Below are 15787 nucleotides of genomic sequence, written 5' to 3' on the forward strand. Positions count from 1 at the left end.
AATATATTTATATTTTTTACTTACCACTTAGTTTTACTTATACTCTTTTAGTTTGACTTGCACTTTATAAGCTATTTCCCTTTAGAATGACCCCCTTTTTATTTATTTCCCCTTAAATCATTAATTAAAATAATAATTAAAAAAAAGAGTGATAAATAAACAAATAAAATAAAAAATTTCTTTTTACGTAGGTAATATTTCCTAAAACTAGTCAAAGTCATTTTAGTCAAATCGCCAGTCAACCACAAGTTAGCGGGCATTCTGGGGGTCTAACACCTTCTCGGAATGTGCATTGAACTCGAACCCTTTTCAATTGATTTATCTGTTTAAGTCTTTTGAAAACCTCAAGTTTTTTCTTGATTTTTACTAAAAAATTAAGTGGCGACTCTGTTCTTCTGGAAATTCGATTTTTCTTAAACCATAAGTTTAATCGATTTTTCGAACACTCAGTCATTTTTCGTTTATCTATATTTTCCTAATAAAACAGAAATGACGACTCTGCTGGGACTTAATTAAGTTCTAACCATAAGATTTGACTTATTTGATTAATTGTTATTAATTGTTGAAATTGTTTATTTGTGCTTAACGTGTTTAAAGTGCTATAACTGTCATTGCATTTCATGGCATCTTCTCTTGTATGAATAGCATATTAAAGAACGGTTTTACGGAACCGCAACCGGACTTTCTTATACTCGACCCTTTTTCGGAAAGATCGGCAATTTATTGGTTCGTCATGCGTCCAATGGTTGTCGTGAATTCCAGCCTAAGTTGTCCACTTGGGTTCCCGGTCTTTCAAAAGCCACTCTTAGTCATCTAACGTAGAGTGAAACCAAATCCCTAATTTAGCGCATTTTGAATTAAGTTGACCTAACACCCAAGGCGTGTTGGGCCCTTTAGAAGCCCACCTGTCTATTTGACCCATTTTCCAATAAAATGACAATCATGCTTATGTGTATAATTGAAGGATGTATATGTATTTTAAAACAAATCAATTATCTATGGGGGCGGGGGTAACTTACCTTTGTTTGTCTTTCTTGTAGGATGAATCCAACACATGAGCCTCTGAGAACCCAAATGATGACCATACCTGATCCTTACCTCCACGTTTGGTGGAAATTCATGAACAATGGAGACAAGATGAAAGTTCAAAGACACATAGGCAATCTCCCGTCACTGATGGAAATGGTGGCTTGGCCTAGTTTAATTGGAACGATGGTAAAGTTTTCGGACAACGACAATATGGTATTTCGGTTTAAGGAAGTGGAAATGACGCCGACTATTGAAGAAGTCCTTGCAAGTTATGAGAGTGTCGACATGTGTAACAAGAGGAAGCGCCAACCCGATACAGATCTACTTCTCCCCAAAACATGGGATTTCAACAAAATTAAAGAAAAACTGTCACTCGTCAAAGCCGAATGGATGGACAAGCTTCCCAGACCAAACATTCCACTTAGAAAGCTCTATTATCGATTTAGACATGCAAGAGCTTATGAGAAATTTAAAGAAGAGTTTCTCTCAGTAGAAAAATAGAAGGAGACACGGCCTCTTGCCTTTGCAATATGTCTACTTGGGACAATGGTATTCCCACATGGACCAAACTACACTATACATTCAAGTGCAATAATGGTCGCTCATGCTATCTTTTATAGAGTAGGCTACGGGTTGGCAACCAAGTACTACACTTTGGCGCCCATTATTTTGGCCGACATTTATAGGGCTTTGGACAAGTGTCAAAGCGGAGAACGTTTCTTTCAAGAATGCAACATGATACTTCAGTGGTGGATGATGAGACACTTGATCAAAGCCCACAATCCAGAAGAACCATATCCGTTAAGACGATCAGACGAACTTGCAGGTCACGATTGGTGGATGTACCATAATCATTGCAACAAAACTAGAGGTCTAAAATTCTGGTATCCACTACTTCGAGGGCTAAGAGAAGAAAATGTGCAGTGGTCGATAGAAAGTCTGGTGGTGACGAAACAAATGGTGGTTCGAGCAGAAAACGTCCCTTACTTAATATTTATCGGATTAATGGGGACTAGACCATATGCTCCCGGCCGAGTCCTTAGACAACTAGGAGGGAAACAGGAGATTCCCCAAATCGCGAACATGAGGAAATTTGCAACCGATCATGAAAATGGACGAATCTATTATGCTGAAGACATACGTAGAACATGGAGGATTTGAAGGGTGTTGGGTGAACCGGTACCAAACAGGTTCCATCCCGAATGTTCTAATGATTACAAGGAATGGTTAAAGAAGAGCCTCGCTAGAACTATCGAGCCTGGTCCAAATGTTCCCCATGTTATTGCAGATGTTGGGGCCAAGCATCAAATTCGACTTCATCGACTCCAAGAGAAGTATGACAAAAATGAGTTGGATCATCAGCGCCGACATTCAGAAGACGCTAAAGTCATAGCTCAGTTGAAGCAAGAGCTACAAAAATCCAGGCAATGTATGTCAGAACTAGATGATAGCATGGAACAACAGATTCCGTCGGTCGAGAGGTTTAGACATCAAGAGGGGGCTCGGTTGGCAAGAGATCACCTATGGGCGAACATATATGCTATGTGGAAAGAGGTCAACTTAGCCAAGAGGACTAGACTTGGTGAAGGATCAGGATGAGCGTGAAGTTTGTTATTATCCCCTGCATGGGATTGCTTTATTTGTACTTTATTTTGTAATTTATTTTCCGAACTCTTTACCCTGATTTTATGTTTGTTGGGTGTTTTTGAATGTTATTAATGAAATATTTTGGGGATAATGAATTGGCTTAAAAAGACATATGCATCCTTCAATTCGCTAGGCCTACCGTTGGCACAAAAGGGTCACATGCATGTCTAGGATGCGATTTTGTCTGTTTACTTGTGTGCTTTAACTGTTTATGTGGTACGTTGCTTTGAATGAAGACATTTTAGCCCACTCCTTGTAAAAAAATTTCCGAAAAATAAAATCTCTACAATGCCAAATACAAGTCACTACCAAAATGTCCGACCAAAATTCCACGAGTCTTGAGTTTCTCAGCCTGAAATAAAATCCTACTACCAAATCCTAAAATGTTACTCTGTCATCTCAGGAAAGGTAAAATTGCTGCTAAGATGGAAAAGGGCAAGATGTCGAGGTGGAGACGACTGAGGAGACTTTAAGGATGAAGTTGTGCCGATTCAAACAAGAGATTCGAGAAATGGGAGAAAGAAGAATGACAGTAGAATTAGCCACCGCAGGTGCGCAAGCCAAAAGTGCAGCACTAGACGCAGAGTTAGTGACTACGATGGCAAGATATGCTATCATGAATGAGGAGACGATTGCTATACGGAAGGAACATGCTGTCTTCAACAATGATATAAACATGAGGCTTCAAAAGATACGCAGAAAATGCTCTTTCTTCAATCAAGAAGCCAATAGTGGTCCCGAAGACACTCACCTTGGAGCTACTGAAGAAGATATTGATGAGGAAATCATCTATATACCTCCCTTCCTAGGACGTCTGAAAGAAGGAGACAAAAAGATCACTCTCCCAGCTTATGAACGGACACATAGCGTAGGGGTAAGAGTCGTACCGTGTGCTCTCATTTACGAGCACCTTAAGGCTTCACACATACTGAAGCCTCTCGAAGAAACCACTTTTGGGTTTGGGCATGAAAGCACTCGAAAGACGTGTGCCTACCACCCAAACCAAAGATGACACACTATAGAAGAATGAGTGGAGCTTAAGGCAGCAATCCGCAACCTGATCAACGTTAGGGAGATCCCGTATATGTGGGGTGAGAACACTGTTCTTACCTGTGACCAACCGGAGCCCAGTATGCCGGTCACTGAGCACACCTTGTTTTATTGTCATTAATTCACACCTTTTAAGAAAATGTTGTTGGGTATCTATAGTTTGTTGGTTCGAAAGAAAGTCTTGGCCTCTATCAAAAAGGATGACGAAGCGGTCGATCCCGTTGGGATTGAAATCTGGAAACCCTGCCCTTATCATGACGCCATAGATCATAACATTGGAAGGTGCCTCGGGTTTCGCTATGCGTGGAATCCCTCATCAACATGGGAAAGATTCAAGTTGAGTTTACCCCCCGTGATTAATGCAGCAGTCAGAAGAAGAAGTCTTTCCGAAGGAACAACCTTTGTGTTAGGAGCTTTATTGCATGTTTTTTCACTTTCCTTGTAATCAATCAAATGAATGAATGAAAATGAGAATTTCCTTTTGTATTCGAACTACTTAGGGCCTGAATTCTCCTTGGGAGATACGTAGGCAGCCTTTCAAGTCCCGACCCCTATCTTTTAAAAAAATTTATTCTCCCCCTTTCATTTTACAAGGAAACATTGAGTTCAGATCAACAGATACCGGAAGATGCAGTAAGAAGGCCTTAGCTCAGAGCAATTTAACCTTTCTAAGTCAATGATCCCAAAATAATACGAGCAAATTCCTGCTTGTTCAAAATCAGTCCCCGTTATTCTTGGGTTAACATGTTCTCAAACGAAGCAACTTTTATGTGTTTACATGCTTTCTATGTGATATTTTGTATTATTTGTCCTGAATCAAAACTAACAGATTCCCCTTTGAGTTGTTTTCCTCTACAGGTAGTTAGAACAGATATGTGTTCATAAGCTGGCTGAACACCCCTATTTTTCAAGATCAAAAGGGCCTACAGATTCTTTCCCTAGTCAAAGTTCTCGGAAGGGCAAGTCAATAATGGGTGATAACAATGAAGAGATTGACTTTACCGATATTGTGGCTCAGCCTATTGTCGCCGATCAGAACTAGTTAATTATACAGTTGATGCAACAGATCACTGAGATGCGGGTCGAAATGCAGAGAAGGCAGGATCTGCCTAATCCGGTTTTTGCTCCGGCAGATGGAAGACCTCCACTCAACTTTCCTCCTTCACGTGCAAAATAGACTCAAAACCCACCCTCCAGTCTTGCTCAAAACCCTTCAATCATCGACCTAACCAACAAAAATCCCCATTATGCCTCCGCCCTTATCAAACACCACCCTCTCCTCAAAATACCAACATCCAAGTGCCACTTCCTCCCCAAAATGCCAACCTCCGAACTGTCCCACCCCCTCAAAACCAACACGTTAACAACCCACAAACTTCCCTCTGTCACTAGCATCAACATACCAACCCCCAGACTTTCCCGCAAAACTACCAAGCCACTCAAAATGCCCAAAGTCCCTCCATTGCTCCACCCCTACCTAAAAAAGCCACTTTTCAAATCCCGATCCCCCATGAGCATGATGCCAATGGTTCTGAGTTTGACTACTATGAAAAGCGAGAGAGAGAGTGGAGGTCGAAGGAAGAGGCCACCAAGCTGGATATGAAGGAAGAGATCTAAAAAGCCATGAAAGAGTTGCAGTGTATTCCTGAAGTCACCGGTTTGAATTATGAGGATCTATGCATTCACCCGAATTTGGACCTCCCAGAAGGGTTCAAGGTCCCAAATTTTGACATTTTTGGAGGAATAGGGAACCCTTTAGTGCACCTAAGGGCCTACTGTTACCAGCTCGTGGGAGTTGGAAGGGATGAAGCCCTACTGATGCGGCTTTTTAGACAAAGTTTGAGTGGAGAAGCTGTCACGCCCCAAGCCTACACCCAGGGCGAGACCGGCACGCGGAGACCATTACTGGCCCCAAGCGAACCCTTGGTCTGGCTTTCTTAACTCAGCGGAAACCTAAATCATCAGAATAACTCAATACAATAAAAGTTCATAAAAATAATTCAACTGATAAAATCTGGCCATAAAGGCAACTCGAATCTCAAAATAGAATATTTATATATACATAGATGAGAGACTCAATACTAGCTGACTGATTATCTATGAAGCCTCTATACCACTGAGATGGATGTTGGGATAGACCCTACAACATCCTAATAAAACAAAACTAGGAACACAAAATAACAGAGTCCTCCGGAAAGCAAGGAGGCTCACCACTGACTCTGGAGTGCTTAGCTGGATCAACGGCGTGCTGGATGCTGATCTCCGGTACCTGTGTCTGCATCATCATAAGATGTAGGCTAACTGGCATCAATACATTGAATGTACGAGTATGCGAGCTGGAAAGCTAAACAACAACTTAAGCTTGAAGGAGTACAAAGGAACTCTTACCTTGGCTCTGTTCGACTCATGAATAACTGAACTCAAAATATAAAGCAGTAAGACACATGCAATATATAAAGCTTGTAAAATAGTGTAAACAACTTAGTTCGTTAAAGATAAAGCAATAACAAACTCAACTTTACTTATATAAAAGTAATATAACTTTAGTGAGAGATTCTTTAACCGACAACCATCATTATAAGCCCTAGTGATGATACAGCGTTTTACCTCACGTTGCCTAAGGACCATCCTATACCTTGCCGTGATATAGGACCTTACTTTAACTTAGTGGATCCACTAGCTTAATCTTACGTGATCATCTAAGAAGAATGACCCATTAATTCCCATGTTTGGCTAAATGGTTCTTATGGAGAGTTGAGTTAATATGAACTCACTTCCCTAATTCGGTGCTCAATACTACTCCCAAAAATACTTTGGCTCATAAGTGTTTTAAACACATCTTTCTTTTGTTTGAGATAATTGCTCAAAATCTAGCCCAAAGGCTCACTTGGAATCGATGTTCCCTTTTCTTGGAAACTAGCCCAAAGGCTCTTTTGGAATCATAGTTCCTCTCTTACTCAAATGTGAAAACATTCATAAACTTCTTTTGGAATACTTAGTTCCCTAATACTTTTGAGAAATGAACTCAACTCTATACTCTCAACTTAACTTGGAACTCTATACTTTTTACTCAACTTGAAACTTGAGCCTTAAAATGAAGTTAAAATGTTCAACAAAGACTCTTGAAAAACTTTGAAGACTTGCTTTGGCTTACTTCTTAACTTCTAGACTTGACTCTAACTTCACTTGACTTTGATCCGAACCTTCCTCGAATTGGATTATGAATTCAAGGGTAATGATCTCATGTTTATGGATGAGTTCTTGATGTTTAGATGTATCTTAGAGAGTTGAAAACAACTATAAAACATAGGTACATTACCAAGGAACATGTATGAAAAAGTGGGCAAGGAATGGGAAAGATTGGTGTCCTTGGCGCTCTGAGAGGCACGGAGCGCCAACCTTCAGACCTCAGAGGGGCCTGCTGGGCGCTTTGCTATGCGCGCCACCCTAAGAGCTAGACGTCAAAGTCCCTTTGGGGCGCGCTGATTGGCACGATGCCCCAGCCCTTTTCCCAAAAAATTCGACTTTTCTCCTTCATTTTTCCAACTCTAAACCTTCTAAACTTTAAAGTTTCCAGCCCCAAACACTTAATATCATCAAACCCCTCAACATACACTAGATTCAACTAGAAATCACAACCGAAAACACTTACCAAGACAACAAGGAACTTCAACAACACAACCAACAATTTCAACAACATAACCAATTTTTTTCTCAACATTAAAACGAGTTTGGCGTGTGGAGGAAAGAACCAACCCAACACTATGATCTCACATACCTAGTAGGGATCACCCCCGACGATATCCATGACTATCTTTGACGAATCCTTGCTTGATCTTCCCTTTTTCCTCTTCTTCTCCTCCTCTTCACTCACAAACCCTCATTCTCACTCTTTTAAAAAGGGAAAACTGATCTAAAAATCAGTATAAATCCCTAATATAACCAAAAGAATTGGTTAGGGAAAAGACCAAAATACCCTTACAATTTCGGGTGAACTGTCCTGTGCCAACAACCCAACTTCCAAAGGGCATAACTCACTCATATGAACTCGGAATCAAGCAAACTAGGCGGTGTTGGAAAGATCATTCTACGAGCTTCGCAACCATAATAGGAAACACACCTAAATCATCCTGAGCTGGGAGTTATGACTGTTCAAAGTTGGCCAAAAACTCACTTTTTCCATAGCTAAATTTCCAGATTTTTAAAATTCCTTCCAAAATGACGATTTCCAATTCTAAGCCTCTTCATCGTTATTTCAAATTGCCGGATGTTACAGAAGCTCTGGAATGGTGTACATCGCATGAAACAAGGCAGTGGCCTAGTTGGAATGCTCTGGCTAAGGACTTCATCGAACGATTCGCCCACAATGTAGAGATCGTTCCTGATCGTTTCTCCTTGGAAAAAATGAAGCAGAAATCCAACGAAAGTTACAGAGAATTTGCATACGGACTTGGTTTACTTGACCGAAGGGTGCAGTAGAACTTGAAGGAGAGGAATAAATACCTGTTCTATAATTTTGACAAAAGAAGGACCGCTATTGGGAAATATCTTCTTGGTCATCATTAAAGAAGTTGACGTCCGGGGTTTCCTCTTTCCCTTTAAAATAAAAGCGGTGAAGTCCATCCTAAAGTTCCAAATCTACATCCAACACCAGAGGTTCCTGATGAGAACAAATTGTAAGGCGTTGAAAAAAAAGAGGCTACAAGAGTTCGGCCTCCTATGTATGAGAAGGAAATTGTCGAAGTATTTGTGCGGGTTCAAGATCCCGAATATTATGACAGAATCATGTTGCTCGTTGGAGCAAAGTTTGCTGAAATAGTCAAGGTAGGTGGGACTATCGATGATGGATTGAGAACCGAAAAGATCGCCCGTGTTGCTGCCTCGACCGGATCCTTGGGTTTGTTGAAGAAGAAAATAGAAGATGTGTCTTTTATCTCTTATGAAGGTAAGAAGACCCCAAGGAAATCATCGTCATACCAAGGTCGCTCTCGACCTTCACAAAGTTCGTACTCGGCTTGTCATACCCATGCTGATTACCAAAACACCCCTTCCCCTAGTTATCAAAATACCCCTCCCCCAATTATCAAAATACTCCCCCTCCTGTCTACCAAACTCTCCCTCATATCTACCAAACTTCCCCTCCAGTTTACCAAACTCCACCTCATCACTACCGGAATGTCACCCCCAACTATGCTAACGTTCAAGCAAATTACCAAACTCCTCCCCGAATGTACCAAACCCCAACTCCACTTTACCAAAATACCCCCTCGAATTATCAAGCTCCACAACCAAACTACCAAACCAACTCATATCCCAGATATCAAATCCCCCGTCCAAACACTCTAAATTATCGTCAAATGCCTCCTCCTCAACAAGGCAATTACGATCACTCCCGTCCTAGATTTGAGAAGAAGCCTGCTAGAAATTTCACACCGCTCATTGAAAGTCGAACAAAGTTGTTCAAGCGATTAACTGCGGCAGGATATATTCATCCTGTAGGGCCTAAACCGATTGACACTAGCTCAAAGTTTTACAGACCTGACCAGAGGTGCGTATATCACTCCAACAGTGTTGGACATGATACCGAGGACTGTATTAACCTGAAACATAAGATTCAAGACCTGATTGACCAGAACGTGGTCTCTCTTCAGACGGTCGCGCCCAATGTCAACAGTAATCCTTTGCCAAATCATGGAGGCGTCACTATCAATATGATAGAGACGAATGATGATTAGTGCGTGACAAAGACAATAGTTCCGATTGTTCCTGATGAACTAGAAAGGGTTGTAGCCTCGTTGAGCATTAGAGAGAAGAAAAACTTTATGATTCTGACACCTGAGAAGGCTGTTGCCTTGGTGCCACGAGAAATTCTTACCCGACCAAAGTTTGTGATTGAAACGGCTGCTACCCAGGGTATGACCAGATCAGGCAGGTGCTACACACCGAAAGAGTTGGCTCAAGGAAGGCAGAAAAAGGACCAAACAAAAAGGTTGATCAGTGAAGCCGAGGCCAAGGAGTTCTGGAGAAAAATGCAGCCGAAAGATTATTCAATTGTGAAGCATTTGGAGAAGACGCTAGCTCAGATTTCTGTATGGGCTTTGTTGATGAGTTCACAACTACATAGGCAAGCGTTGATGAAGGCTCTGGATGATACTTATGTGCCCGTGGGTACAAACAGTGACAATCTAGCAGCCATGATAAACCAGGTCATTCGAGGACACCGAATCAGTTTTTGTGACGAAGAGCTTCCATTTGAAGGCAGGATGCACAACAAAGCTCTGCATGTCACCATCAAATGCCGAGACAAAATTATAAATCATGTCTTGGTCGACGATGGGTCCGGTCTCAACATCTGCCCGCTTTCGACTCTCAAGCAGCTGAAATTCGACTTGGGAAAGGTTCAACAAAACTAGGTCAGTACGGTTGCTTGACAAGTGGATCCTCCTGGAAACCAAGTGCAGCCACCTCTTAGCTTCTGGTGACCAGTTAATACTGGTGATGGCCTTAGTAGTAGCCCAGTAAACTCAGCCCTGACGCCTAGCCTCAACCACTGTATCCTTCAGCCTTCCCAGATCCATCTCCCACAAATTTTCTTCGTACTCTACATTAGGTGCCTCTAGCACCTTGAGCGAGGGTATTTATGAACCATTTCTGAAAGGATAGGGGTATTTTTGGCCCTTTTCCATTCATTATATATACAAGTGTTTGAATAGCTATGAGCATCATACAAACATATTAACATGTCTTATACTGCTGGAAAAATTGAAGGTAGTGATGATTTTTTAACCACGATTTTACTACTCCTTCCTGCAAGGCCTCTTTTCAAGTTCAAACTTGTTTCGAAACGTTGGATGTCTCTCGTCTCCGATCCCCATTTGTCTTACCTCTGGAAGCCTAAATCTTTCCCAACTGCACTCATTCTACAGTTGCGTTCTCTTGATTACCCTTGTTATTACATTCCTGATAAAACAAAATCTAACGCTTGTATTACATTCTTTGATTTTATAATGAAAGATGATCCCTTTGACAATGTTGTAATTTTGAATTGTTGTGGTGGTTTACTTCTTCTTTGTCGTAAGAGGTTCTTCGATTACATTGTGTGTAATCCAACTACAAAGGAATTCCATACTCTTTCAAGACCAAATGTGGAGTCATTAAACATGAGTTTGGCTTTTGATCATTCGATATCGCCTCATTACAGAGTTATAAATGTTGGGTTACATTTCTTGATTCATAAAGATAGTGTTTGGCATTGTCTCCCTATTGAAATATACTCTTCAGATACCAACTCATGGGGGCGATCATGAGTCCAGTTTCCAAAAGAATTTTTGAACTATTTGGGACAATGTAAAGGAGTTTTCTTCAATGGAGCTATCTTTTGGATGTTTAAAGGGGTAAATAGCTTTTGTTATTTTGATACTGATAAGGAAATTATCCACTCTTATCAATTGCCTAAAATAGATGAACAATATTACTGTGGATGCGTACACGCGGGAATTTACATCTGGTTGGCTCTTCGGTCAGTAATCCACATCATATTAATGTCTTTGTATTGGAAAATGACTACTCCTCTTGGAGCCTAAAGTATTGCATTGATCGACGTGAACCAACTTCATGTGCAATTCGGGAAATGATATGTAGTTGTCCGGGAGTTGGTTCTCTTGAGTTTAGGTTTACTGTGCTTTCTCTTATGACAAGTGAAGGGAATAATCAGTTACCATATTTGGTTCTTTACATGCCTTGTAAAGCTAAGTTAACGGTAAAAAGTAGGACTTGTACTGTCAGTTGATCATATGTTCGACATCCATTCTGGATTCGAAGCAAATTAAACTGAGTAACATAGGCATAAAAATCTTTGTTTTGGAGTCTGTTTTTCATTCTTCTTCTACAGAATATTAGCTTTGACTCAAATTAACTTCCATTAGTTGGTTGTTGCCTTTTTTTATCATCTTGAGGATAAGTTGGTCAGGATTATTTACTTTGTTGATGATAGTTGTTACCCGATGAACGATATGTTTGCTATGTATCACTGTTTCTGCTTATTTCATTGATAAGATTCTATTTTCTGCAAAAAAGTGATATATATCAGAACGGATACTAGTAGACTTTTCGTTAGTCCTAGTGCTGTATTCTGCACTTTTACAACTCAAAATTGGTGAGTCCAAAAGGAAAAATCTTCATATTCTCAAACAATGCACCTCTAGTAGTATACTTTGGAATTTCTGTAGAGAAAACTTCTGCTTGTCAATATCCCATCCCCTTAAGTTTGGAGCCTTAGCTGCTACGTGGTTTCTGACTAAGAGTAACACTTTGATTGTACAAGTCGTTTTATACCTATTGCATAACTCGAGTTGCTTGTTAACTTAAATGTTGTCTGGCTTCATCTGTAAACAATCAAACTCCTCACTCAAATTTAATTTAATTTTATAACTTTACTGATACAAGGGTAAAGTTTAGCAACCATACACGAAACTATAGGCAACATGAAGATGCACTATACTCAAAAAACAAATATAACATATGAAAACAAACAATTTTATGAGTTCACTAATACAAGAGGAATGCAAATACAAATGCAAATGATTCAAACACAACACAAAGACTCAATATACTCAAAAGCACCAATTGTACTACAATAAAAAACTTGTTCATCTTCAACATCATAATCACAGAATTTCTCAAAGGTCTTGTTTATAAGATTGTACTTCATTACCTTATCATCATTAACAACTGCCAGAACCAAAAATGCATCCTCTTCTCGTTTACCTCGAACCAGAGATAATATCGTAAAATTACAATAAGTCAACTCATGCTCAGGATGTTCAAAATCAACCTTGTACTTAACAAACCATTCAAAATCATCCCTTCTCATCTCGTATACATCAAATCGAATTGTGTAGAATGAAATTTTTGTGAGGTGCAAATGGCCACAAGATTCACCAAAATATGTTATAGTTGTTCCTTGATCATCTGGAAAATGCGGCATTGGCATTACCCCTAACCTCTCAAAATCAAGATTGTAATATAAACAAGTCAAGTTTCCAATAGTACTAATCCAGTAAATTGATCCATTCCAATAAACCCCTTTGGAGAAATTAACATCAGCAATGAATGGATCACCTGATAGTCTCCATGTCCCTGTTTCGAGTTAATTTCACGTGTAGTCATTAAACTTTATCCGCTATAACAAAAAAAAAAAAACACAACTACTTTTTGTCATATGCTTCGCGTAATTAAATATTAAATTAGTAAAAACACATCTTACATTCTAGTCTGTGACAAAAAGGTAGAGTTTAGTTAGTTACTTTACTGTGACAAAAATAATTTTGTAACTTTTTTATATTTTAGTGAATACTTATGAAATTCACAAACCTGTTTGAGATGAGTAGATTTCAATCTGATAATGTTGAGGAGACGAAACAGAATCGCGAACACATATTACTTTGTAATGAGGAGACTTGGCAGGATCAAAAGCTAAGCTTATACCATGAATTTTAGAATTTTCAGTTTCAAGAACTGATTTTGGAAGTGCTGTGTAATGTTTCGTAGTGGGGTTGCAAACATAGTAATTTGTTTTAGCTAGACGCGAAGGGGAGTTGGAACAGAGCATTAGTCCATTGCAAGATTGCAGAATACTAATACCAGAAGAGTCTTTAATGAATTTGAGATTCTTAAATGGTGGTTTTGGGGGATTTTTCTTATCAAAATGAACATAATCGAACTGGGGTTTTGCTGGAAGAGAATAAGGACAGGTCAAGAAAAGGCCTATTGCGTGATTTGGATTGGGTTGACAGAGGACAGAAAAAATGTGGATGAGTAATGCTTGAAAGCCAACGTTTGGATACGGTTTTGAAACAGAGAAGGGATCTTATAGGTACGCGTAAAAGAATTTCAATCAATAGATCATCAATCGAAACAACTATTCGAGCTGATGATGGCTGCTCTAAATCTGAAAATTTCGGGATCTTGAGTTTAATGCCTTGCATTTTTAGTAGTAAGTTTTCTTTGTGTTGTGCAAGAATTGCAGATGATGGATGCATATTTAATATGTCAACATATAGGTAAAGATTGCTTAGGAAGTTTCATTATTTGATTAAGTTGACAAGGTCAATGATGTGAACAGATGATCAGAATTCAGAAGGGCTACTGTTCCACCTTTAACTTTGGGTCTGCCTGTGGGATTACACTGAGTTTGTTGTTGTTGTCGGGGACGGAACCAGCATATTGTTAGGGGGTTTGGTGGAAAATATTACTATTTATACATGGTTAAAGTTACTCCCTCTGTCCCTAATTACTTGTTCACTTCCTTTTATAGGTGTCCCTAATTACTTGTCCATTTTGACAAGTTAAGAAAGGACCAAAAAATTTTACCTATTATACCCTCAATTAAATGACTAATTATTTTGAAAAATGTAGAACTTTTCATCCACTTCATAATTAATAGGGGTAAAATGGTAAACTCACTATGTCATTAATTATTTTCTTAATAGGTGTGCCAATTCAAAAGTAGACAAGTAATTAGGGACAGAGGGAGTATTTTTTAATGTATATATAGTAGATGTCGAATCCCCTTCAACTTGTTCGTGTGTTTACTTCTTCAAATTTTGAACCTCTTATTGAAAATTTTGGCTCCATCACTGGCCTTCTTGTTGTTTGTGAATCTTCATAAAACAACTCTGTATTTTTAGGGTATTGGATGCATTAAAAAAGTGCTCTACATTGTTTTGTCGCAACTTGAAAAAGTAATGACAAAATGAATTGTGTTTTGTGCACATTAATGATTCTGCTTGAAACACAACATGGACTCTTCATTTTTTGTAATCCATTAAATGTTGTGATGAGAATATTGAAACACAACATGGACTCTTGTTGGAGACTGAACTCATACTTCCCATTTCATTATATATATGTAAGTGTTTGAATAGATATGTTCTTTATAAAAACATATCAACATGTCTTATAGTGCTGAAAAATTGAAGGTAGTGATGATGTTGTAACCAAGATTTTACTACTCCTTCCTGCAAGGCCTCTTTTCAGGTTCAAACTTGTTTCGAAATGTTGGAGGTCTCTCATCTCCAATCCCCGTTTTTCTTCTCTCTGGAAGCCTCAATCTTTCCCAACTCTACTCATTCTACAGTCGCCTTTTCTCGATTAGCCTTGTTATTACATTCCTGATAAAACAAAATTTAAAGCTTCTATTAGATTCTTTGATTTTATAATGAAAGATGATCCCTTTGATGATGTTGTAATTTTGAATTGTTGTGGTGGTTTACTTCTTTGTCGTAAGAGGCTATTCGATGAGTACATTGTGTGTAATCCAACTACAAAGGAATTCCATACTCTTCCGAGTCCAAATGTGGGGTCACTAGACATGAGTTTGGCCTTTGATCATTCGATATCGCCTCATTACAGAGTTATAAATGTTGGGATCCAATTCTCGCGTAATTCCAAATATAGTTTATGTTATTGTCTCCCTATTGAAATATACTCTTCAGATACCAACTCATGGAGGCGATCACGAGTCCAGTTCCCAAAAGCATTTTTGAGCTATTTGGGACAATGTAAGGGAGTTTTCTTCAATGGAGCTATCTTTTGGATCTTTAGAGGGGTAAATAGCTTTTGTTATTTTGATATTGATAAGGAAATTATCCACTCTTATCAATTACCTAAAATGAATGAACAGTATTATTGTGGATGCGTCCACGGGAATTTACATCTGGTTGGCTCTTCAGTCAGTGATCCACATCATATTGATGTCTTTGTATTGGAAAATGACTACTCTTCTTGGAGCGCAAAGTATTGCATTGATCAACATGAACCAACTTCATGTGCAATTCGAGAAATGATTTGTAGTTCACCGGGACTTACTTCTCTTGAGTTTACATTTAGTGTGCTTTCTCTTATGACAAGTGAAGGAAATAACAAGCTACCATATTTGATTCTTTACATGCCTTGCAAAGTTGAGTTAACAGTAAAAGGTAGGAGTTGTGAGAAGTTGCCATTACCATCAGTTGATCATTTCTTCGACAATCCATTCTGGATAGGAAGCAAATTGAACTGA

At 39.1% G+C, this 15787-nt stretch overlaps 2 protein-coding genes and 1 pseudogene across 2 annotated transcripts; 2 read left to right on the plus strand and 1 right to left on the minus strand.

The window, feature by feature from the left end:
- The first annotated feature begins 8445 nt into the window (after positions 1 to 8445).
- Positions 8446 to 10139, plus strand: LOC125867192 (uncharacterized). The gene is made up of 3 exons (XM_049547620.1): positions 8446 to 8671; positions 8872 to 9365; positions 9462 to 10139. The coding sequence occupies exons 1-3, from the start codon at positions 8446 to 8448 to the stop codon at positions 10137 to 10139; spliced, it is 1398 nt and encodes a 465-aa protein (XP_049403577.1).
- A 2056-nt stretch (positions 10140 to 12195) lies between these two features.
- LOC125867193 (F-box protein At5g07610-like) lies at positions 12196 to 14063 on the minus strand (annotated as a pseudogene).
- Positions 14064 to 14944: 881 nt separating this feature from the next.
- LOC125867194 (F-box protein At5g07610-like) lies at positions 14945 to 15787 on the plus strand. The gene has a single exon (XM_049547621.1). It carries the CDS (start codon positions 14945 to 14947, stop codon positions 15785 to 15787), a length of 843 nt encoding a protein of 280 aa, XP_049403578.1.

This window comes from Solanum stenotomum, chromosome 6 (assembly GCF_019186545.1).
Source record: "Solanum stenotomum isolate F172 chromosome 6, ASM1918654v1, whole genome shotgun sequence".
NCBI classification, from domain to species: domain Eukaryota; kingdom Viridiplantae; phylum Streptophyta; class Magnoliopsida; order Solanales; family Solanaceae; genus Solanum; species Solanum stenotomum.